We start from the raw sequence: 25216 nt of genomic DNA, 5'->3' as shown, positions 1-25216 counted from the left end.
ATTTACAAGAGGAACTTGAGGAAATTGTTTGTCAGTCCACAGGAGCCTCCTGCAGGTGGGTTTGACTAGAACAAATCCTTCTAGAATGAACAGAAATGGTGCTCCTTGGGTCAAGTCCAAGATGGACCTGCTCCTTATTGGCATCTCCTTTTCAGGACTCATGGTGGAACCCTTAAGCCCCAAGAATCATACCTCATGACTGCAATGCAGCCACGCCTATGTCACAGAAACATGAAAAACTGAAGCCAAGACAAAGGGAGGGGCTTGTCCCAGCTCACAGAGAATGCTTCAAGCAAGACTTGACCCACTTTCTTTCTTTTACCGTCTATGACATCGGACAGAGCAAACTAGACAGTAACTCAATTACCGACTCCTGGAAGCAAGGAGTACTATTGAGTTGAATTCTCTGATGTTCTGTCTGGACTTGTTGGGAAAAGAGATTGCATCAATTAGCAATGCCTGCCTTGGGTGGGGAAGGATGTGTGGGGGCTCACAGCATGTGTGCATCATGGGAGAGTGTTTCCTGTGAATCTGAAAGAAATGTTTTCCTACCTTTAAAGTTGGGTCTGATCCTAGCATCATACCCAGAAGTCCTCCCCATGAGCTTATCCAGGAAGTCCGAGGGTGACATAGGCTTGGGTGCAGAGCGTGCAGCGTCAGCCTCCTTGGATGCAGCAAGGCTAAGGAGAGAGAGAGAGAGAGAGAGAGAGAGAGAGAGAGAGAGAGAGAGAGAGAGAGAGAGTGAGTCACAAGGTTTATGGTGGCTCATCTCCATGCTCTTCTCGACCTTGTTCAGCCATATAAGATTTGTGGAGCACTCTGAGCTTGAGCTGTGTCTTTAAAGAGGAAGGTACAATCCACCCTGTTTAATCAGCCCCAGTGGAAGCCAGCCTGGGGCCTGGCAGACAGCCAGTGCCTGACTGAGGTTGAGAAGTCTCTGACTCCTCACGGTGTCTGAGATCATCAGTCAGCACTGTGGCTGCTGGGTCTCCTTGAGGAGGCTGAGGGGTTAGGCCTGGGTCTGCCTTGACAAGAGGGTCAGTCTGGCTGACTCAGTTCTGCTTTGGGTACCTGCCGTCTTACAGGTGTGTGAGATATTTAAGGATCTCAGAGATAACATAGTCATTTCCTTTCAAGTTCTCAAATTCAGCTATTGTAAAAATACGCAAATAGATAAAAAGAAGTTGCCAAAGCCAAATGCATTTGGAAATACAAATTTACCTGCCCCCCAGCTTGTAGAAGGCTTGCACACTTATGCACATGGGTGCCTATATTACAAAAAAAGCATTTTCGAAACCCACCATTAGAAAGTGGAGGTGCATGCCAGTAACCTCAGCATTCCAGAGGCCTAGGCAGGAGGATTGCCAGAGTTTGAAGTTATCCTGTGCTACATAGCAAACACCCTCCCTCCAATAAACCCCCCATACCCCCTAAAAAAAAAGAAAAACAGTTGACTTTTTTTTTGAGAAGTCCACATCCACACTCATGGGTGTGTCTTTCTTTCTGACTACTTCTCCTTCTCCTAACTTTGTGCTTAAAGTCTATACCAAAATATCTAGACTAAATCATATTGCTGCTGTAAAAAAGCGGGGAAGTGGAATGGACAAAGTTGAGGCAGGGCAGAGGAAGGGTGCAACACAGGGCCCCACCCCTTAGTACCAGGAGTTGGGAGGTCGGAATGTATTTCTTCTGGCCTCTCTTCCCTAACAAAGTAGGTTAGTATTGTCTAAGCAAAGCCCCAAAGGTCACAGATTTCAAGAGTCACAGCTGAAGCGTAAGGATTGAGGACAACCAGTTGCGTTGCTTTGGGTCTCTTAGAGGCCTGGATCTAAGCTGCACTGAGCAGATGGAGGCATCCACGTGCTGCCTGGCAAGGCTTGAGGATCTTCAAAGACGGAGGAAACACAGAGGTAGGGTGGGGTGTGAGTGTGCATGTATGTGTGTGTATGGTAGTTTTGTGTGTGTGGGAGTTGTTTGTGTGTTTGATCTAGTCATGTGTACGATACTTGTGTGTGTGATAGTCACGTGTGCATGTGTATGTGTGTGTGATAGTCATGTGAGTGTGTGTAGTTGTGTGTATGTGACAGTTGTGTGAGTGCATGTGTATATGTGTGATAGTCGTGTGTGTGAGTGTCTGCACAAATGTGTGTGATAGCTGTGTGTGATAGTCCTATATGTGATAGTCGTGTGGGTGCAATATCATATGTGTATGCATGATAGTTGTGTGTGTGCATATGTGTGATAATCTCGTGTATGTGTGATAGTAATGTGTGGGTGCTTACATGAATGTGTGTGTGATATTCATGTGTCCATATGTGTGAGTGCACATGTGAGTGTGTGTGCACATGCATGGTGATCAGAGGACATCTTGAAGGAATAATTTTTTTTCTGACCACCATGTGGGTCCTGGGGATTGGACTCAGGCGGTAAGTCTTGATGGCAAGTGCCTTTACCCAGTGAGCTATCTTGCCAGTGCCAACGTTTGCTTTTGAAACTTGTTATATCTGGTCCTATCCAAGGGCAGGGATCTCATGGTTTTCTTTTATTTATTCCTTGTTTGTTCTCTAGTACTTCTGGTGTCTACTTTGATGTCTCGAACTTAACTGGCGCTCAGTGATTGCGTGATGACTGAATGATGAGCGAAGCATCCATTAATTAATCAAATATCCCCGCTAATAGGAAGTGTTCGTAAATATTGGTACATGGGTTAATGATTTAAAAAATAATTAGACTATTATACATAGTATAAAAACACAGACCCAGTCTGGTGTTTCTTAGGAGATTTGCAATGTATGCTGGGATTTCCTGAGTATCCTTACTCAGGTTCTGAGCTTTCCCTAAACAGGTCTCAAAGGGCTGTGGTGAAACAGATGAGGGACAGGCACACTCTGGTCATTGTGTGTGGCTAGGGGTATAGGTGGATTCCTGTGATCAGATGGACTTCTGCATGTGTTGATGGGGGGGGGTCATGTACCCCAGTGGATACATGTGATAGCTCTGTGCCGAGATTAGAGTGTGAGTGTGGAGGAGATGACGTCACAGATCTTGGTGCGCGTAAACATGGGGATACCTGTACCTGCAGCAGGCTAGGCCACTTATCGTCATGTGGGGGCAACACGCAGAGGGATGGGTGAATATACAAAGTGTATTGCACATGTTTGGTTCTCTATGCACTGTAACATATAAGGTAGTAATGGCTCCCATTTGTTTTGCCTGTGTTGTCCCAGTAGCAAGAGGCATGAGCTGAGGGAGAGCCATGAGGAACACTACCTAGTGGCTTGCTCCCCATGGCTTTCTCTGTTTAATTTCTTATACAGGGGAACATGGGGTGTTGGAAGCATTACAGATGCTTCAGACTTAGCACTGACTGTCTCTGAGAGGGTGAGAGCATCTCAGAGAAAACTGATTCAATAATGATTCAAGGTAGGTATGGTGGTGCACCCCTACAGTCTCGGGACTTGAGAATCTGAGGCAGGGGGGGATTGTTATAAGTTTGAATCCATCTTGGGGTATATAACAAGATTCTATCTGGAAAAAAGAGAGTGGGGATGCAACATTGTCTACTGGCCTCGTGGACACACATACCATGTACACACACATATATATTAAAAAATTACCCTCCCTTCAAAACAAAACAAAACTAAAAAAAAAAACCCAAGCAAACCAACAAACTCTAAATTCAACGTGTGTGTGTGTGTGTGTGTGTGTGTGTGTGTGTGTGTGTGTGTGTGTGTGTGTTTGTGTATGTTCAAGTACAACCCCGTATCTCCAAGGTTTCTCAGTATTTCCTCAGACACAAAGGCTCCATCTTGATGCCAAAGTGGCCATTTCCCGGCACCTGATAATCCTCACTCTTTTCTGCCTCTGTTTGGACAGTGCAATTTGCACAGGATTATGGTAAGCCTCTCCCCCAACATCAGTGGATCTGGGCATCTGTGGACAGGAAATATACTGCATTTGGAGTCACTGCCTCTGGGGACTTTAGGTTCTTTCTTAGAGTCCGTGATCTACTGGACACAGAAGCTGATTGAGTCTGACTCGAGTCAGTCAAGTACTCGAAAGGGAGGCAAATTACTTCATTTTTTAGATTATGTGTATAGGGGTGTGTGTCTGTGTGTGGGTTTGTGCATGTGTGAGTGCAGGTGCCCATGGAATCCAGAAGAGGGTATTGGATCCCCCGAGAGCTTATAGGTACTTGTCTGACATGGAAGCTCTGAACTGAACTAGGGTCCTCTCTGAGAGCTCTTAACTGCTGAGCCGTTTCTCCAGCCTCCAGATAAATTTGGTGAATACAAATTGACAGAAGATGAAAGGTCCTCTGTCCCACAGATTTTTGGCACTGGATGCATTTTTCAACAGGTCATGGGGAATCTGTCATCATCTGCTCAGGGGATGTGTCCCACTGGGGACCCTAAGGAACCCCACTTGTGACTCCCAGTGGTAGATACCACATGCATCTGTTTGGATCATTGTTGAGAGTCACCTAAGAAAGGAATCTCAATGAGGAATGTCCCCTTCTTATCTTGGTCTGTAAGCGTGTCTGTGGGGCGTGTTCTTGATTAAGAACTGATGTGCTTGGGCACAGTGTGCAACTGCAAGGCAGGACAGTGGAAGGACATAGGGATGCAGGACGTTGGGTGAGTTACTTCTTCTCCTTGTTTTCAAGTCCCTGTGATGGGCAAGGAGTGGCTTAGCACAATCTGAGAGGAGCGTGAAGCCTGGAAGCGTCATCATGTACGTTTTCAGTGTCACACAACTGGTTCTGGGGCAGGAGCTGGTCCCTCTCCTTTGGGAGATGTTCACATGCTTGTCTTGGTTCTTTCTGATCCAATATCAAGATGTTTGCCTAGTGAGCTAACTCATTTCTCAAGATTTTTTTTTTTTTCTGGAAGAAAGGCCAGACTGATGTCCAGAGTCTGACCCTTCAGGATCAATGAATAAGGAGTATGGATCTCAATATTAGATGAGCTAGGGCTGGTGATGGCAAGGTAACTTCTACTGCATCATGCCACCATGCCACCATGCCACCAAGGGCCACTCTGGATTAGCGGAGTGGGGGCCTTAAACAGGGCTCCATGCATTCCATCTCCTTAGCTCACAATAGGCAGAGAAGAAGGTCTAGAGACGAGGGGGGCTGGCAAAGTGATAAGGCTAGAGGTAGTTCAGGAGAGAGATCAAGAGGGCCCAGGCACCTGAGACAGGGATTCTGGGAACTGGAGGAGGGAAGGAAAGCAGGAAGGGCTCTGCAGGAAAGGAAGAGGAGAGCCCAAGGCAGCGGGGTGGGGGTGGGGGTGGGGGGGCGGCATTTGAGGGAGAGTAATGGCTGCGACCAAGAGATTGGTGAATGTAGAGGTTGGGCATGCAATTCAGTTGTGGGAGTGCGGGCAGGCAAGAGGGCTTATTGGTGGAATGTCAGTCTCTTAGGCTGGTGTGGGCTGTCTTGAAGACACAGGAGGAAGAGTGTGCTGGGTGAAGGGAACAACTTATCTAAAGTCTAGATGTGAGAGCCACTTGGGAAGCAGAAAGAACGTGTGTGTGTGTGTGTGTGTGTGTGTGTGTGTGTGTGTGTGTGAGAGAGAGAGAGAGAGAGAGAGAGAGAGAGAGAGAGAGAGAGAGAGGGAGAGAGGGAGAGAGGGAGAAAGGGAGAGGGAGAGAGAGGAGAGAGGGAGAGAGAGGGAGGGAGAGAGAGAAACAACAGCAAGAAGGTAAGAGATGAGGTTGGGAATACCACATAGGTTGGAGTTGCGAGGATGGGACACGTGGTGTGTGTCCGTATGGTAGGTCTAAAGTTAAAGGAGGTGGGGGCTGGGAAGATGGCCCAGCGGGTACAGTGCTTGCTATGCAAGGGTGAGGACCCGAGCTTGAATCCCCAGAACCTATGAAAATTGGAGTGCCTAGCCAGGCATGGGGGTGTGTAGTAAGAGTTCTGGAACTTTGTTTTTGTTTTTGAAGACAGAAATATTACAAGAAAATGTGCTTTTGTTTTAATCCCAGGTGTGGGGATATAGGCCTACTTTGGACTGTCCATAGTAGCTGACTATGATTTGCCTAGGGCACACACAGAGGTGTGGTTTTGCTGGCTGCAGATGGTTTCCACAATTATGTGACATTTGGAATTCTGTGAACTTTTCAGAGGGTATATAAAATGCTAGGACCTCAAGAGACAGGCTCAGTGGTGGTTGGTCATTGGGTGGGGTGGGGTTGGGGTTGGTTGCTGTTTGTTTCTCAAAGAAGAGACAAAAGGAGAGAAATTAGATGCAGGGCTCTCTCTCTCTCTCTCTCTCTCTCTCTCTCTCTCTCTCTCTCTCTCTCTCTCTCTCTCTTTCTCCCTCCCTCCTCTATCAGTCTATCTAGTGATAGGAGGTGGAACGGTAGGGGGATAAGGGTGGAAAAAGAAGAACCCACAAATTAGCAAAGACTAGCTACAGTGGAGTATAACTTTGATCCCAGCACTTGCGAAGCAGAGGCAGGTGGATCTCTGTTAGTTAGCAGCCAGCTTGGCTTACTTTCCAGCTTACTAATACACCCCTACTATCTCCATCAGGTATGTGCTTGTGGGCTGTGCAAATGAAAATGTCACTGCCAACCAGAAAAAATTCCCATATGAATGTCTCCTTTAGTGCCTGGCACAAAGCCATGACCTATTGGCATCAAACGGAACAGTCTTTGCTTTCTGTTCTCTCTCTCTCTCTCTCTCTCTCTCTCTCTCTCTCTCTCTCTCTCTCTCTCTCTCTCTCTCTCAGGCAGGTGCATGTAAACATGTGTATATGGAAGCTCAGCACTGATGTCATCTTCAATTGCTCTGTGCTCGTTCTTTTGAGACAGGGTCTCTCGCTAGTGAGCTCAGGGCTACTAATGGGGCTATAGTGACTGGCCAGAGAGCCTCAGGGATTGAACTTAGGGCCCGAGGCTTTCAATACAAACACTTCACCTGCGGAACAGTCTCTTCAGCTTCACCTGGCCCTCTGGCTACTGATTGTTTAGGGGACAGAACTGGTGAGGTACTGGAGCTTCTAGGAGAGAAAGTTGCCATCTGGCTTCGATGGCACTCCTGTGGTAGTCTGGAAGAGGAAGGCAGTATTCGGTTGATCAGAGACATTGTCTGGGTTTTCAGTCATTTAAGCTTCTGCGCACTTTTAGAAAGACCCGACAGACATCTGCCACTGTCCAAGTCGTGCTTTTAAATGAAGGGTATGGCAGATGGTGGGGCGGTGCTGTCTTCTGAGCTCCTGGGAAGAGGTGTCTGGGCCAGGCTGCTGTTCTTGGCTTGATAAGCTGAACTGGGTTCTGCACCCTTGCTTTGGCCTTAGCAGGTTTGGAGGTTGTCATAAGCAAGGGTATGGCTGGTCACCCCCAGCGCCTCTTGAGTTGCATCATCAGGTCAACATCTGGCTTCCCCAGGCCAGCTGTGCAGTTCTGATTTTATTTGATTGCAGTAAGGGGCTTAAGCTGGTTGGGGAGAGCCTGACATTTTATTACTCTCACTTGGTGATCTGCTAAGCAGTTCCAGGGGGCAGACCGCCCCAGCCACGTGCTTTAAGTTCACTCTCCCTGCGTGCAGTCTTAGAAAACAAGGTGCCCTTGCGTCGCCCCGCGTTCCATGGCTGCATGTGGGAGAGAAGCACACGTATTTCCACGTGATTCTCTTCCACTATCGGGATAAAAGTCTGTGCTCAGGGAGCTGCAAAGAATCCCAGAACTCTTCCGGTTCTGTGCCTTGTTCTCCAGAGATCTGTTATGCTCTCTGTTGTCAATTCCAGTCTGATGCTCTCGATGGCCCTTGCAGCTGTCTATGCACCAACTCTCTTTAAATGTCCCCATGGTACAGGGCCAGTCACGGAATGAGTTCCAATGAAAGGGCTAGCAAAATTTAAGGAGGATCTCCCTTTCTGGGTTGTGAAAGTGCCAGGTTTCAACAGGCAAGGCCTCGCTTGCTCACTTCACCTTGGACCTGGCATCTTGTAGCATCCTGGATCCTCCAGTCTGGTCCACCCAGGCACAATCTCTTGGACATTGTCAAGTGTATGCAACGGTGGGAAGCTTCATGAACTGAACACTGATTATAGCCAACGTGCACACTGAACACACTGTATCTTATTTTGTAGAAAAGTCTACCCCATTTTACACATAAGGAAACTGAGGCTTGAGCGTGTTCCTTGGTCAGCCCAGCTGTGGCCCTCCACAGGGGACTTGCTAATGGATAGCCATGATTTCTTTGTTCTCGTCTCCTTCCACACTCTATATGCATGTGTCAAGGTTTGGGTCATGGGAGCCCTCGTTCTTTGGTGGTTAGAGATCAACCCTCAACTCCATAACCTTCCTTCCCTTCAGAATGGGAAAAATGGAGCCTTGTGCAGACAGGATGTAGATAATAATCTCATAGGCTAGTGGTCATGGCTCTCACGAAACAGGGAGCCTGGTGCATGGGAGGAGCCTCAGAGACACTTGTTAACTGAATAATATGCACTTGAGATTCTGCGTAAGACTTGATTTACCTGTGTAAATCATGCGTCATTAGGTGTTCAGTCTGTCTGAAGCCTGCAAATCCCCAGGCTCATGGTTAGAATTCCAGCACTTGGGAGGCCGAGGCAGGAGGATTGCTATAAGTTTGGGGCTCCATAGTGGGGTTTGAGGCTTATCTGGGTGACAGAATGAGACCTTATCTCCAAGCAAGCAAGCAAGCAAGCAAGCAAGCAAGCAAGCAATTAACCAACCAACCAGCCAGCCAGCCAAACCACCCACTCCTAAATTCTGGCCTTGGTATCTTCAGTCAGATCCTCCTGAAGAATGTGTGTGTGTGTGTGTGTGTGTGTGTGTGTGTGTGTGTGTGTGTGTGTGTTGTACATGTAGAGGTCGGAAGCCAATGTTTTCTTCAATTGCTTGCCACTTTATTTTTGAGACAGGGCCTCTGGCTGAACTGGGAGCTAATCACTTTGGCTAGATGGGCTGGATTCTGCTATCTCTGCCTCCCTGTCATCGGTGTTATAAGTATGTGCCATAGAACCTGGGTTTCCCCACAGATTCTAGGAGCCACAGTCAGATTCTCACGCTCGTGTGGCAAGTGCATCGCCGCCCAAGTCATCTCACCAAATCCAGGGCAAAGAAGTAGAAGCCATTCCTTTATATTTCTGGAGTGTTCATGAACATTCCATGAAATGATAAGAGCAGCTTGCCATGGTCAAATGCCATGTCTATTCACAGGCCCCATATTTCTGATACTTTTTGTCACTAATTGTAATTCTGCATCAACAACTTCCCTTGGCTCTGACCTTCCCTATGTATCTTACTGGACAAGGGTGGGGTGGGTGTGGGTGTTAGGTGGTCCTGTGTGAGGCAGGGGTACAAAGATTCAGGGAACTCTTCAGAGGCTTCGGTGTTGGGGGTGTTGCTGTGGCTGAGTCCAAGCTCTTAGCAGGCCTGGTATCATCAGCATGCACGCCACGAGCCAGCCTCAGCCGGGAGAGCGGACTGCTCTTATTACCTTCAATGCGGCTTTCTGTTTAATCAGATAAATCTCACTGGAGAGATGTGTGAGTATGCAGAGAATGGAGCTCAGGGCTTCTGAACAGAAAGTTTAGGGAAAAGAGATTGAACAGATGAGGAGAGGTTGGTCATTTGAGGTCACCGGTGGAGAAATATAAACACAGAGGACAAATAGGACTGAAATGGAGATGTGTGTCAGAGAGATGGTGGTGGCTCCTATTTACTGGGCACTTTGCATATATTAGCATATTCAATCTTCTTAATGACCCCACAAAGATGACATCATCACCCTATTTTACTGTTGTAGAAGCTGACGCATTCCCTTTCAGACATTTAGCCAAAATTATGTCTCTAGTAAAAACAGCAAGCTTAGGAGTCCACCAGTCTCTTCCGCCCACCGTGTGCTGCTGTCCAAGCTTTGTGAAAACAGCTGCTCTGTTCACGTTAATGTTTCCACTACTCTTTGGAACTGTAGGTGAGAAACTAGGGCCCTCAGGCTGGAAAAGCGACGTGTCAGAACAACACGGATGCCATTCTCGACCCATGGCTACCTTGGATCCCCACAGCAGCCCCACAACAGGCAAGGAGGCTTGCTCAGGGGGCGCCCTAGGCAGTAGCACCGTAATGCCACTTAAGGGGTCCCTGGATCTGACGTAGGACATCTGTCTGAGAGTTTGATCATTCTTAAAAGATACTGAGGGGATGGATGAAGCCTTTCTTTTTTTATTTTTTACTTATGAAATAATCTCTGCCAAGACGAGTCTCAAGTGAATCATCGGCGCCGGGTGGATGTGGCAGTGGGATTGGAATGCAGGGTAATCCCAGCACTTGGGATGTAGAGACTAGAGGATTGGGTCTCTACGTGTTTGAGGCCATCAGGAGCTGCACAATGAGATCCTGTCTCAAAATGCCATGGACCAGTCATGGGGCTCAGTAGTGGAGTGTCTGCCTGGCACATGCAAAAAGAAAAAGAAAAGAAAACACACACACACACACACACAAAACCCATCCTCCCTCTTGCCTTTCGTTTTACTCTTTCTGTCCCAGTTTACTCATTGTTAAAGCACTATCTGCCTTTGCCATCTCCAGCTGTTTGAATGACAAAAGGTCCCAGTAGTTTTTTTTTTTTTTTAAAACCAATGTTGTGGAAACAAATGTTTAATTTCTCAGATTAGTCAAGGGTTTTCTTTATTAGGCACTTCAAGTTAATAACCATCACATTTGAGATAGTGCTAAGTTCATTAGTTCATTTATTTACTTACTAAAAATAATTATAAAGTACTTATTACATGTCTGAATAGTCGGAGCCGAGTTTAAAAACAACAATATCCGCTAGGTCTTATTGAGTGGCTATAAAGTACCAGACATGAAGTTAATTGTGTTATGGCTGGAGAGATGACTCAGGCTGCAGCAGTGTGAAAACCTGAGTTTTCATCCCCAGGAGCCACGTCACACTAAGCGTGGATGTGCCCATCTGTGAGTGCTCTTGCCACAGGGATGGGAAGTGGAGGCAGGGGACTCACTGGAAGCCCGTGGCCCAGTTGGTCTGAGCCAGAAAGATCTGGTCTCAAACAAGATAGAAGGTTAAGGACTAATACCTGAGGCTGTTCTCTGACCTTCATACATGCACTGTGACACGTGTGTATGTGTACCTGCCGCCGTCACACACGAGTGAGGCCCCGCATGAACATGTACATCACACGCACACAAAATTAATAGCATTGCATGTGGTAGTCACTCTGTCGAATAGTTAAGGGTAAGGAAACTGGGGGTCCTTGAGTTTCAGTGTCCCACCCAGGTCTTCTCTCTTACCTGGATCAGTGACCAACTTGTGACAGCCAATGCACCCCAGGGGACTCTCAAACTAGTAGGTGGAAATGTATCTGTAACAAGTAAGAGCTTGGATATCCGTCACGCCCCTCTAAGGCTCAGGGAACGAAGTGGAAGCCTAAGCAGAAAGAATGGGAGAGCCGGAGGGAGGGCGGAGCTGTGTGTAGAATGCTGGATTCTGGGCCTCCCATGGCTGTTGCACTCTTGACCTCACAGTACTTGTGATTTCCTTTACAAGTCGTGTACTAGACAACTCCTTAATTGTTTGTGTTAGTTCCTTTTCTGGTGCTGTGATAAAATATCCTGACGAGAGGTAATGTAAGCGTGGCAATGTATTTTGGCTTACAGTTCCAGAGGGAAGGATACTCCGTGGAGGTAGGGAAGATGTGATAAGATGAAGAGCTGAAGTAAAGGCAGGAGCCAGAACCGGCTGGTCACATTCTCATCCACTCTTGGGAAGCAGAGAGAAAACAGGAAGTGCGGGCTATAACTTCCCTCCCTCACCTCGCCCAAGTTCACCCAAGGTAGCACTGGTGTGAGAACTGAGTGTCCGAATCCCCACAGCTCACGTTAAGCTAGGCATGGCTTTGTTCATCTGTAATCTCTCTCTCTCTCTCTCTCTCTCTCTCTCTCTCTCTCTCTCTCTCTCTCTCTCTCACACACACACACACACACACACAACTCAAATATACATTGCTTTCTGTTTTGTTGCAAACTCAATCCACCTTGACTTAACTCATCTACACATTGCTTTCAGAGCCAGCTCCCCCGTGCTTCCGGGTAAGCCTCTATAAAGAGTGTTTGCTTAGGGGTCTTCAGGAGACAACTCGGTAGGGGGATGTGTGGGACTTTGAGAGATGGATGATGTGGAGGAGGGCAAGGTGCTTATGTTCTTCCTTGTCTCAGGACTAGGATCTCAAGCCTTCATTTCTCTCTTGGGTTCTCCTTCCTTTATGCCTCCCACCGTGAGGGTCTGATGGCAGAGTAACCTCTTTGGAACTCAAATGGGAAGCGCATGGGGCCCGGGTCTCAGGGCCCTATTCATTCTTCTGTGATTCAGAATCAGAGGGAACGGCTGGGGCTGGGGCTGGAGACTCAGGGGTCTTGGGTCTGATGTCTGCCAGCTGCGATGGTTTCTCATACGCTCTCGGGCAATCTCTTCGTATGCACAGTCATCAGCTCCCTCAGCCACAATGTGTAGATACTTCTCTCTAACTTATAATCTATAACTGGAAATCATGTTGGGGGCTGGGGGTGTAGCTCACTGCATGCTTGTCTAGCATTCTTGAGACGCTGGTTCAAGCCCCAGTACCCCCCCCCCACGCCCCCTCTCTCTCATTGAAGACAACATAAGACATTGTACAAATCAAAGCTAGTTTTGGAGCAGAGCATACTTTTTCTCTCCTGCTGTTTCTTTCTCTCTCTTCCTCCAGAATGATGAAAAAAATCCAAACATATATTGTTTAAACCACCCAGTCCATGGTATTTTGTTGTAGCAGTACAAGGTGACTAACACACATGATTCCTGTGTGTTTTGTCTATGCGTGTGTGTCTCATGTGTGCGGGTGTGCTTGTGTGTGTGTGTGTGTGTGTGTGTGTGTGTGTTGTGTGTGTAAGCCAGGTGACAGTCTTGGATGTTGGCCTTAAGTGCTGTCCACAGTTTTGCTTTAAATTTTTTTTTTGCTTTTTAAAATATTTATTTATTTGTTTGTTTATTAATTATCCATACAATGCTCTGCCTGCATGTGTGCCTGCCTGCCAGAAGAGGGCATCTGATCTCATTATAGATGGTTGTGAGCTACCATATGGTTGCTGGGAATTGAACTCAGGACCTCTGGAAGAGCAGCCAGTGCTCTTAATCTCTGAGCTATCTCTCCAGGCTCACATTTTTGTTTCTTTGAAATACTGTCTCTGTCTGGCCTGGAACTCATCTGTTAGACTAGGCCAGCTGGCTCCTGAGCTCCAGGCATCAACCTGTCTCTGTCTCTGCCTTCCCATGGCTGGGGTCATGACCATGTGACCATGTGACCATGTGACCATGTTCATTTTTTCCTGAGCTCTGGAGATTGAAGTCAGGTCCTCCGGCATGCACGGCAAGCACTTTATAGAGCCATGTCAGCAGTCTATGAGTATTTTTCTTTTCTTGTGAAGTAATATATAGCAAATATTTTATACCCAGAAGGTCATGTGGTCATCACATTAACAAAGACTGGACTCTAGTCATGCTATAAAACCAGCTGTGACATCAGGCAGTCAGATGTGGCTAAAACTCTGCTAATCTTGTGCTCTGGAAAGACCATTTCTTCCTTCTCCCCAGACCTCCAGCATACCTTCCCAGGTCTCTCTCACCACTGATATTCTGTTCCATTGAGAAATCAGGAGAAGTAAAAAACTTGCAGAGAAATAAAAAGAATGAATCTAGAGCAGAAGTTAAGCACTAGACTCTTGCCCTGCTGTGGAATAGCAGGGCGCACTGTAAGTTTTTGCTTTGTCTCTACTTGTGAAATGGAGACACAATATTTGCTGTTAACTGGGGTGTTGATGGGTTTTACAGAACAAGTATTATTTTTACATTCCATATTATCAATGTTAGAATGCTCCTGTGTCATCAGTGTTAAACAACTTTCATTGACTTGAACAGAATTGGCTAATCTGGGCCCTGTGATGGCGAAGCATGGAGGACCTTCTAGAAATTTCTGGAAGCTTCTCTGTGTTGTACACTGGAATCTACCAGGGCAACCCACACTTCCATATGGAAGTACCACACAATCCTCAGACAATTATTCTACTGTGCCCTTGGTAATTTCTTCTTTGCCAAGTAGTAAATTAAAAGTCTTGCGTTAGCATTTTGATAAAATGAATTAGGATGATAAGAGGGCAGTTCTTATTCCTACACAGATGGACGCAGTTCAGTGGCAAAAATGCCCAGCCACTAGCTGGCTGCTGGCCTTCAGAACAAAATGTGCAGTGCTTTAAAAACTCAATGTTTTCCTCCAATGATGGAGGCAGTAGATACATGTTGGAAAAGCAGGAAGACGATGCAATAAAGAAGAAACCTACCTGCATCCTACCACTTGGATCCTACCATCAGGAATCCTTTCAATGACACACTGGTAAATTTCATCTAGTTATTCTTTCCCCTGTACAGATAGTTGTCACAGAAGATTCTGAATGAGCATTTTTCCCCCTCATTATCAAATCTTTAGAATCATAGTTTTAAATGACAGGGCATGCCAGTGTGTGTTTGTCTGTCTTCACTCTGTGGTGCCTCTGTGGATGAGCATGGACAGTGGTTGCCAGGGCCACACTGTTTTGGAAAGCGTTTCCGAATTGGATCAGCCACAATTCCGGTAGCTATTGTAATTATTTAGTTGTTAAACTAAAGTGACTTGTTTCTCTTGATTCTTGCCTCTGTTGTCCTGTGGAACCTCAGTAATGGTAATGGTAAGTCAAGTAAAATGTCTGTTAATCATCTGACATTCTTTTTTTAATTTGAGACAGGGTTTCTCTGTGTAGCCTTGGCTGTCCAGGACTCACTTTGTACACCAGGCTGGCCTTGAACTCACAGGGATCCACCTGCTTCTGCCTCCCTAAGTGCTGGGATTAAAGGCGGCGGCACCATGCCCCTTCATCTGACATTCTGTAACTGACTCATTGGTTAATTGTAGCAATAGCTGACCGTGGGCTAAATTAACAGAGTTCAAGCTACTGGCTGGTGCCTTCCTCTAAAATGTAATACAGAAAGGGGCCCTTCCCTGTCTTGTGGACTGGAATGCACTCCAGAACCCCCACCCTGCTTCTATTGTCTGTCCATATACGGCATTAATGACTTTTGATGAATCTGTTACTCAAATAGCCACCTGCCTCACTACCTCTCTTGAACTGCAACTGTTACAAGTCATGCTGAAAGTCCCTCCCATGACAAATCTCTGCTCCTGCTGTGGAAACAAAGTTGCTGAGTCCAAAGCTAGGACTGTTTTTGAGGTAGAATGCTGTAACAGAGAGAAGGAGGCCTGCCCCCTCCCTGCCCCCCCCCCCCATCTGACCTTCAGCATCATCACGAGCACAAGATTGGAAATGACATCTTCATAATGCAGGCTGTGAGACCTGGACAAGAAGAGAGATGACCCCTCTAGCTTCCCTTCTCTGGCATGTGCTCCTGTTGCCCAGGTAGCCACGGTTACTGATGCTGATGGGAGTGGGGCAGCCTCTATGGCAGATGGTTCAGATGCCTACATGGTGTGGCACATGGTGTTGCTTTCTCTACCGAATCCCTCTGCTCGTGGTTTTTCTTTCTTTCTTTCTTTTTTATGTTTTCATTCTGACAATCCTCATGTCCTTGAACGCTTAAGATAAGGGAAGGCCCTATGCAGAACCCAACACAAACCCTGCCTTTTCTCACCCAGGGACCTTGGGCAAGTCCCTTGAGTCTCACAGGACTGCTTCTGAGGAGTATGATAATGATGGTAACTGAACGCTTCCAGGATTGTTAGGGTTAAGTGAGAAAATTCGTCTTAGGTGCTGCCCCCCCCCCCACCACTGCCGCACTCCCAAGCAGAGAACTTGTTTTGTTTGATAGCCATCATCACAAGTTCAGGTGTAGGTGGCCTTCAGTGCAATCTGATTCCAGCCTCGATTAAGACTCTTCATTCTGAGGACCCTGGGAGAATCCAAAGCCTGTAAGAGGCAGGGAGGGCAGGGACTGCTGCTGGATGTGGGCTGCACTCTAAATCTTGGCTAATTTATTGTGTTCGGTTGTAGGCCCTGCATTTTAAGAGGGACATTAGCATCTGGAACAGGTCCAGAAAGGAACAACTGGGCTGGTAAACAAACTTGAAATTGACCTATAAGGAATAATTAAGGACTCTGGGTGTTTGGCTGAGAGAAGACTTGAGCAAAAGGGACCAGTGTGCTGGGCTATTGTGGGGAAGCGGGGACCTAGCTTAATGAAACAATGGTAGGGAAGTCTTTTTCTATTGTCCCAGGCACTGAGTTAAGCCGTTTGCAAATATTAGCTATTTTTCTTCTGCAAGATGCTCTGTGAGCTGTATGTTTGTATTCCTGTTGTAGAGAGGAGGCGACTACCTCAGCGGGAGGCAGAAAGGATGTGTTAGGAAGTTTCATGGCCTGTAGGTGGCAGGGTAGGAGCAGGGTCAGATAGGGTGTGTGTGTGTGTGTGTGTGTGTGTGTGTGTGTGTGTGTGTGTGTGTGTGTGTGTGTGTATTTGTTTATATGTGTGTGTTTGCTGTGTGGGTGTATACAGAGGCTAGAGGTCAATCTTAGACATGGTTCATCAGGCACTATCCATCTTGGTTTTTTGAGACAGGGTCTCAGTAGCTTGGAGTTCTCCTAGTAGGCTAGGCTAGCCGCCAAGCGAGCCTTAGGAAGCTGCTTTGCTCAGCATCTTCAGTGCTGGGATTACCAGTGTGTGCCGTCACACCAGGCTTTTTATGTGGGTTGTCTGGGTCATATCCTCGGCCCTTATGCTTATACGACAGGCACATGACTGACTGAGCTGCCTCCCCTGCCCCACGAGTGTCCTGCTCTTGTCCTTCTGTGGGCTTGTTCCAAGCAAGTGGGCAAAGTGAATTTCAGAGTGTGGCCATTTCCTGCATAGGAGGATGGAAGGTTCTCTCCATCAGAGCTTTCCTGTAATGCCAGAGGCTGCCTGACGCAGGGTGAGCTTCTGGCCACTGCTCAAGAAGAAGCTGGAATTTTCCTTGTTCCTGTGATCTACAGGGGTCAGCTGAGGTGGTGGGTGCTGGGAACCAGCGTTCCACTATGCACTTGTGTTGTTTTCTAGTAAATTGACTGAAGATTCCTTTTTGAGGGGCTGGAGAGATAGCTTAGTGGTCAAGAGTGCTTACTGATCTTCCAGAGAACCCAAATTCAATTCCCAGCACCTACATGGTGGCTGTTTTGTTTTGTTTTGAGACAGTGTTTCTCAGTGTAGCCCTGGATGTTCTGGTCTCAGGTTGTAGACCAGGCTGGCCATGAACTTAGAGATCTGCCTGCCTCTGCCTTCTGAGTGCTGTCATAAAGGCGTGCACCACCACTGCCCAGATCCCACATGGTGTCTTCCAGGGCATCACCAGCTCTGATCTCCTCAGCCACCAGCACTCATGTGCTCATACGGTCACTGCCTAAATCTACATAATTAAGAATGAAGTAAATCTTTTTAAAAAGGTAAACTGAAAAATAGTTTTTGAGACAAAGTTTCAGCCCATCCTGGCTTCAGACATACTATGTAGCTGGGGATGACCTTGAACCCCTGATCTTCTTGTCTCCCCTTCTCCTGGGATGACAGGTGTGTACTTGGCCTATGCGGCACTGGGGATCCATCCTAGGGCCCAGTGCATGCTGGGTAAGTACTCTACCAACTGAGCTACACCGTCAGCCTTCTTTTCTTTTATTTTTTAAAAATGATTTATTTTTTAAAAATAAAATTTTACTTGATGCATATGAGTGTGTTGCTTGCAGGTGTGTCTGTGGACCATGTGCATGCCTGGTGCTCAGGGAGGCCAGAAGAGGGCACTGGATCTCTTGGAACTGGAATTACAGGTGGATGAGAGCTGCTATGTGGGTGAAAGGAAAACGAACCTGAGTTTCAGATCTCATGGATCTAGAGAAAGAGGACTTTGTTGTAGCAGAACTGGGGCTGGCGAGAATCTGTCACCAAATTACCTCCTTTCTTTACCAACAGACAAGTCTGTGGCTTGGGGTGAGCCCCTTCCTTTGTACTCCTCAGGGTCTTTCCCTTCGTCTATTCTACCTCATTGAATAGATTTTTTTTTGCATAGGAAACCCCCCCCCCACTATATTTAGATCAGATGAAGGATGGCTTTTCCATATGAGAACTTTGAACTTGGAATAGGTAAGCTGGCCTAAAGGAGTCTGTTGGTTAGGACCCCAGCGTTAGGCCCCTCATCCATGGGGTTGCCGTTAAATTAAATAGCTCTCTACCCCGGCCACTGATCTTCTTAGGGTGTTAGAAATCCCACACAGGGCGCTGTACTTGCTGAGTAGGTGCTCTGCTACTCAGATACATGAAGCATGCCTTGTCACACGAAGCATTCAAAAATGTCCCTATCAGGAACAGTCATAGGGGAGGGGAACAAGGGGAAAATGGGAGGGAGGGAAGAATGGGAGGATACAAGGGATGGGATAACCATTGAGATGTAACAAGAATAAATTAATAAAGTAAAAAAAAATAGTTTAGATATATAGAAAACTCTCAATAAATGTGGGCTTTTTACTGATAAAGAGCCCCCTTTTATTAAAAAAACAAAAACAAAAACAAAAAAAATGTCCCTACATATGGTGGACTGTAAGCACATGGTATTTGCTAATGCTCCTAAATATAAGAATTCTGACTTAGAGGAATGCTTGTCCATAAGGCGAAGTTGTCATTCTAAAGTAAAATTCATGATGATGAGAACAAAATTATCCTCAACTGTTACTATTTATCTGCGCATTGTCAGCAGAATCCTCGTTAGATGCTGGGGAAAGCTGTCATGGGGATGGAACACAGAGTTGTAGGCTCTAGCCTGGCCTGGATCCTAATCCTTTGAGTTTCTGAAGAAGGGTCTTTTCCTGTGGCCTCAGTGATCCCTCGGAATGGGAGGCACTAGGCTAGAGAATTTTTTTTTCAATCTCTAGCTTAGTTCTCGTCCCCTCCCACCCCATCCCCAATCTCTGGTCTCTGAAGGTCTTTATAAAATAGTCCTCCATATTAGGTGAGACTCCAGTCACCCTGTTGAGACTGGGTTTCGACCATCACTTTTTTCTAAATATCAAGTAAGTCTAGTGTTGTGGGGGGACAGATGGCTCAGTTGGTAATGTGCTTGTCATGCAAGCTTGCAGGCCTGAGTTGGACTCCAGCACCTATATCAAAATACCTGTTTCTTCTGGCATGTGCCTGACATAGCCCTGGGGAAGTGGAGACAGGAGGATGCTTGGGGGCTCTCTAGCCAGCCAGCCTAACCTAATTGGTGAGTCCCAGGCTGATGGATGAGAAAGCCTGTTTCAGAGTCTCATAGACTATGAGAAACTACAGAGGTTGTCCTCCGGCCTCCACATGCATGTACAGAAGTGTGAACACATAACGCTCTCCCCCCAACTCATATGTGCATCTATACACCACACACAAAAGAAATAGTTAAAGGCCCAAGTCTACAGGATAACTCTGGCCTTCCATTCTCCAGTGATCTTGCACTTCCAGCATCGTGACTTCAGTTGCTCAGAAAACAGCTGCAAACACACCAAAGGGCCTTTAGGCTCATTTACTCCAGGGTGAAATGCAGTCAGCTCAACCCGTTACCGTTTTGGCTCTGCCTTTCCTCTCTCTGGCTCAGGTTGTCTTTACAAGCTCTTAAGATGGGCTCCCGCCTTGACCACACACCTCCAAGCTTTTACTCTCTGGCATTCTCTTCCTTCCAAAATATTTTATTTTCACATTTAAAAAGTAGCTGCCATTATTGTGAAACATCCAAGCATCGCAGAACTATTTAATGCCAGAACTAAGAGTCCCTCACAGCCTCATTCTCAAGAGACAGTGACTACAAACAGTTTTGGGTCCGTATCTCTGCACTCCTATCCTCAAATGAGGACACTTATACACATTAAAAAATGAAAACGAAAACAAAAACAAATACAATTCTTTGATGCTTGAGTTTCCCCAACTCATTCAATCTTATAATTTACCTTCAATATTAAAAAGATATTTTTATTACATTTATTTATTTATTTGTGTGAGTGTGTGTGTGTGTGTGTGTGTGTGTGAGTGTGTGTGTGAGATATATGGAGGTTAGAGGTTAACTTGTGGAATCAGTTCTCTCCTTCCATCACGTGGGTTCTGGGGACCAGACGCAGGTGATCAGGTGTGGCAGAAAGCATCTTTACTTACAGAGCCATCTCATTGGCTCCTATCTTGGATATTTTGACTCTCCTTCATGGAATGGGACCACTTTGTGCCTCTTTCTGGTCATGTGATGTTGGTCTCTTGCCTGGCTTTGGGCCTTCTCCTCTGTAGAAAGCTATAGCTTCTCCCCATCTGCCCATCTCCCTGTGCTATAGGTGCAGTGAAAAGAGGGGAGTAGGCGCAAGGGTAGGCACTGGGGGGCAAAGCTTTGTGGACTGAGCTCTGGCCCATTCTCCTGCTTTGTTGGTTTTGTAATGCTACCAGACTCTAAGATTACTGTGTGTGTTATATACTCACTCTTGTGTGTGCCTGTGTGTGTACACATTATTTTTTTTTTTAAGATAGGGTTTTTCACTAAACCTGGAGGTCACCAAATTGCCTGACTAGCTGGCCAGTGAGCCCTGGGGGTCCTCTAGTCTGCCTTCCCAGGCCTGCACACTGTACATTCTGGGGACCAAAGTCAGGCCCTCATGTTTGTGCAGCAAACACTTCACTGACCGAGCCACAGACTCATTTTCTCATTTGTTCATTTAGTTTGGTATTTAAGCCCCCATAGAAGGAAAATGTTCTGAGCCAGAACTCTACTGTTTGCCCATGTGTCTCTCCTTATAACTTAGGACAATAGCTGGCTTCTAGTGGGGACTGGTTTTTTTTTTTTTCAGAGTGAAGAAGTGACCCACTTTCAGCCGAATAGAAGGCCACTGGGAGGGGACAGGCAGAGTGTGCCCAGGCTGAGTCTGAGTGACAGGGCCTAGAGGTGTCCACTCTTGTCTGTGGGCTCAGGGTTATTCTTTTCCTTTTCTCTGCCCTTATTCTCCACATTCATTGGTCCCTGTGAATTAGACATTTCCTATGGTCCAGCTTAATTATCCCGAGGCTCACAACACTGTCTTCATTTTTGTATTGTGGCCTTTCCTTCAGACAGCCAGTTGAACTCCTCTGTGCCCCGCCCACCCTTGGCACGCAGCCCTCTTTAAGTGACCATTGTGATGGCTTTCTTGCTTTGCCTGATGTTCCGGTACCACAGGCAGTACCCACACTCTACTGGCCACTTCTTAGTCCCCATAACAATTTCCATGTCACAGAGGAGGACGGTGGTGGCTTCAGAATCCTTCAAACCATGTTGCTCTACACCTAACACATGGCATTACCAGAATCCTGCTAGCCAGCTTAATGAAGCCTCAATGCTGTGGCAGCTGGAAGGGCCACCATCGTTACACAGTCTCATCTCATCTTAGATGTGGAAAACCCAAGACTCAGCTACAACAGAGGGCTGAGAGATGGCTCAGGAGGTGAAGCATGAAGACCTGAGCTTTATCCCCAGAACCCACGTTAAGAGAAAGCTGGGTGTGGTGGCCTGTGCTTATAATCCTAGCACCGAGGAGGTGGAGACAGGAGGGGACCTCAGTGACTCGTTGGCCAGCAAGTGTAGTCTACTTGGTGAGTGCCTAGTCAGTGAGAGACTCTGTCTCAAAAAGAGGATGCGTGATACCTGAGGAACCCCAGGGTTGTACCATGGCTTCTATACAGATGCACAGACACACAGACACACACACAGACATGCACACACACACACACACACACACACACACACACACACAGACACACACACAGACACACAGACAGACAGACAGATAGACAGACACACAACACACACACACACACACACACACACACACACTATATGGAAGAGCTTGCTAGTGGAGGAAGACCTGGCTAGCTCTGACCTCCAGGCCATCCATAGACATCCCAACTAAGCTTTGTTACTATCTCTCCAGAGGTGTAGCCTTTTACATGTTGAAGTAAACAACAACAACAACAACAACAACAACAACAACAACAACAACACTGTTCAAGCTCCTCTTTCCAGACAACGTTGTGACCTTTTTACTGTAGAGAAACTTTCTTTTCTAGTAGCTGTTTTAAGTCATAGAGAAGAAGCTGCCTCCAGTGAGGTCATACCTTCTTCATAAATGAAATCTTTTCTGATGACATCACACGCCTTCAGGGTATTATGGCCATTGAGGCTACCACCTTAGAAAGTTTGTCTGTTCCATGGAAGGGGCTTTTCTGTAGGCTTGGGGCATGATGAAAATCAGCCTCATCTCATCTACAATGCCTCAGATATCTGGGGAGACCCAGAGCTCAGACACACCCTGGCAGACTGTGAGGAAACGGTTCAATGACTTCTCATAGCCGTGTCAGAGCCAGGATGGAGCCACCACGTATAACTCGTGCTCTCCCTGTGACTCATTTATTGGAGCAAAAAGGGGTCATATTGAGACACAGCAGTGCTTCAAGGTTGGCCGGGTGGAATCCCCAGGCCCTAGGCTTCTGCATAGCCAACAACAGGAGGCTGTGAACAGGCATGTACCGACAGAGCAACAAACATTGCGTGTGATGTACCTGAAGCCACAGGGATGACACAGTTTGTGAGGCGGGGAAGTTGAATTATTGGGAGGCACCAAGCTTGGTTCTTGAGGGGTTTATAGTCCAGCGATGAAGCTAGAAGATTCCATATGCACATAAACCACTTTGCCCAAACTGAGGGCCAAGGGTAATGCCTACATTTCCAAGAACTTTAAAAAAATTTATTTTTACTTTTTGACTTTTTATTATTTCTAAGTATATGTGTCACTGTGTGCTGGGGTGCACATAGAGGTGAAAGTATCAGATGCCCCTGGAGCTGGAGTTACAGGTAGTTATGAAACCCTTGATGTGGGTGCTGAGACTTGATCTCAGGTCCTTTGGAAGAATGGTGTATGCTCTTCTTTGTGTTTTGTTTTGCTTTTTTGTTTGTTTGTTTTTTGTTTTGCTTTTGTTTTTTTAAGGCAGGATTTCTATGTGTATTCCTGGCTATTCTGGAACTCACTGTGTAGACCAGACTAGCCTTGAATTTATAGAGATTTTCTTGTCTCTGCTTCCAAAAGCACTGGGATTAAAGGTGTGTACCACTACCAACTGGCTTGTGTGTGCTCTTTTTAATGGATAAGCCATCTTTCCAGACTGTTTTTATGGAATGCTAGGAAGGAGAACTCAGGCTCAGTTGGTGGTAGGGACTGTGGGTATCCGGGGGATGCCCATGAAGGAAGTGAAGGTAGAGTTGGGTTTTGAGGTCTGAGTAGGATCTCAGCTGTGGAGACGGAGTCACAGTCTGTTGAAGGATTGTGTTCTTCTACATAAAAGAATTAAAATAGGACTCTAGCAGAGACTCCTACCTAGTAGCAGGGGCTATAGAAATTGAAGTCTAACTAGACAAGTCTCCTAGTAGAAGGAGGGGGAACACTAACCCACCCACAAAAACTTCAACCCAAAGTTCACCCTGCCTACAAGACATACTGGGATAAAGACAGAACAGATAGAGCAGAGATTGAGGGAATGTCCAAACAATGCCTGGCCCAACCCAAGACCCACCCCAACAGGAGAGGACCAACCCCTGACACTATTAATGATACTCTGCTCTGCTTGCAGAGAGGAGCCTATCAGAATGGTTCTCTGAGAGGCTCCACCCAGAAACATCTTCAAACAGATGGTGAAAAACTATATGTAGTGAGTCTTGTGGAAAAGTGTGTGTGTGTGTGTGTATGTGTGTATCGGGGGCGGGGGGGGGGGGGAAGCAAAGGGGGAGGAGAAAAGGACATGAAGGTGACAGGAGCTTCACAAGAAGAGCAACAGAGCCAACTAACCAGGGTCTAGAGGGGCCTGCTGAAACTGAAGCACCAACAAAGGACCTTGCATGAACTTAGGCCCCCTACAAAGATGTAGCTGGTGGGCAGCTCAGGCTTCATGTGGATCTTCTACTAAGGGGAGTGAAGGCTGTCTCTGACATGGACTCTTCTGCCAGGTTTTCGATCACTTCTCCCTGGGGAGACTGCCTTTGCCAGGCTACAGGGGAAGAGAACATGCTCAGTCCTGATGTGACTTGATGAGCTGGTGTGGATGGGAAGGGAGGCTCCTCTAAGGGGGAAGGGGGAAGAGGGAGGAAGGGAGGGTGGGGCTGGGAGGTGAGGCGGGATGGAGCTATGAACAGGATGTAAAGTGAATAATGAGTAAATTTTAAAAAAAGAGTTAAAAGTGTTTAAAGTGGACTTCAGTCACTATTCTAGCTTTTAAAATGGTTTTTGAGATAGTATCTCATGTCGCTCATCTGTAGCTCAGGATGACTTTGAACTCCTGACCTTTCTGCCTCCACTTCCTGAGTGCTGGGATGACAAGGTTGGCCCACAAGGCCAGGTTTGTGCAATGCTGTGGCTCAAACCCAGAATTTCAGGATATACCAGGCAGACACTACATCCTCCAGCTCTTTAAAGACAGGAAACTCAAGATCGAGAAAGACTGAGAACTGGCCGAGATCCTTCCACAAGGAAAACAGGACGCAGATGGCTGCCCTCTAACGCAGAGATGCTCTGCCTGCTTCTGAGCCATGTGCAGTTTCCAGGTTTATGGCAGGGGCTGGGGGCCACCTCAAGTGCACAGCAGGGACTCACAGGACTTGGTTTGTGTGAAGTAAAGGGGATAGAAATAAAGGTGGGAGCTAGCTACATGGGGGGCAAGCCCAGAGGCAAGTGCCAGACAAAGACCTGGCCTGTTCAAGAGAAAGTCGGCACAGCCACTGGAACCCTGGTGGTCCCATGTGCCATAGACTAACTCCATTACTGTAATTTGTATCACCATAGCAGGAGAAGGGTTTCTGAAGGCAGATGGTTTGCATTCCAGTCTAGGACGGCCTGGTCCAGATTGGGTTGTCCCAGGAAGCTTAAAGATAAGATTATCCACACAATAGGATGACTAACAGGTTTTGATTAACATCATGGCTCTGAGGAAACCACAGGCTTACCCATATTCACCATTGAGAACAAAGCCAGGCACAAGTGCACTAATACTTTGGTGTCTTGTATGAAAATAATCTGAAAGGATGGATATCACACTGTTAAATGATTCATCCTAGGGAATAAGATTCCTATGTATTTTGGTCTTCAACGT

General features: G+C 46.7%; 1 protein-coding gene across 2 annotated transcripts in view; it reads right to left on the bottom strand.

Moving 5' to 3' along the window:
* Positions 1-25216, bottom strand: part of GLRA1 (glycine receptor alpha 1) — a 90466-nt gene that overhangs the window by 54251 nt on the left and 10999 nt on the right. For both annotated transcript variants that reach the window (XM_084761187.1, XM_084761188.1), the window contains exon 2: positions 553-680. In XM_084761187.1, the coding sequence (XP_084617313.1) occupies positions 553-680 (128 nt within the window). The remainder of the gene's footprint in view (positions 1-552; positions 681-25216) is intronic.

The sequence above is a fragment of the Acomys minous genome (genome assembly GCF_964271855.1).
Source record: "Acomys minous genome assembly, chromosome: 16".
Classification (NCBI taxonomy): domain Eukaryota; kingdom Metazoa; phylum Chordata; class Mammalia; order Rodentia; family Muridae; genus Acomys; species Acomys minous.
This window is presented reverse-complemented; position numbering and strand designations above follow the sequence as displayed.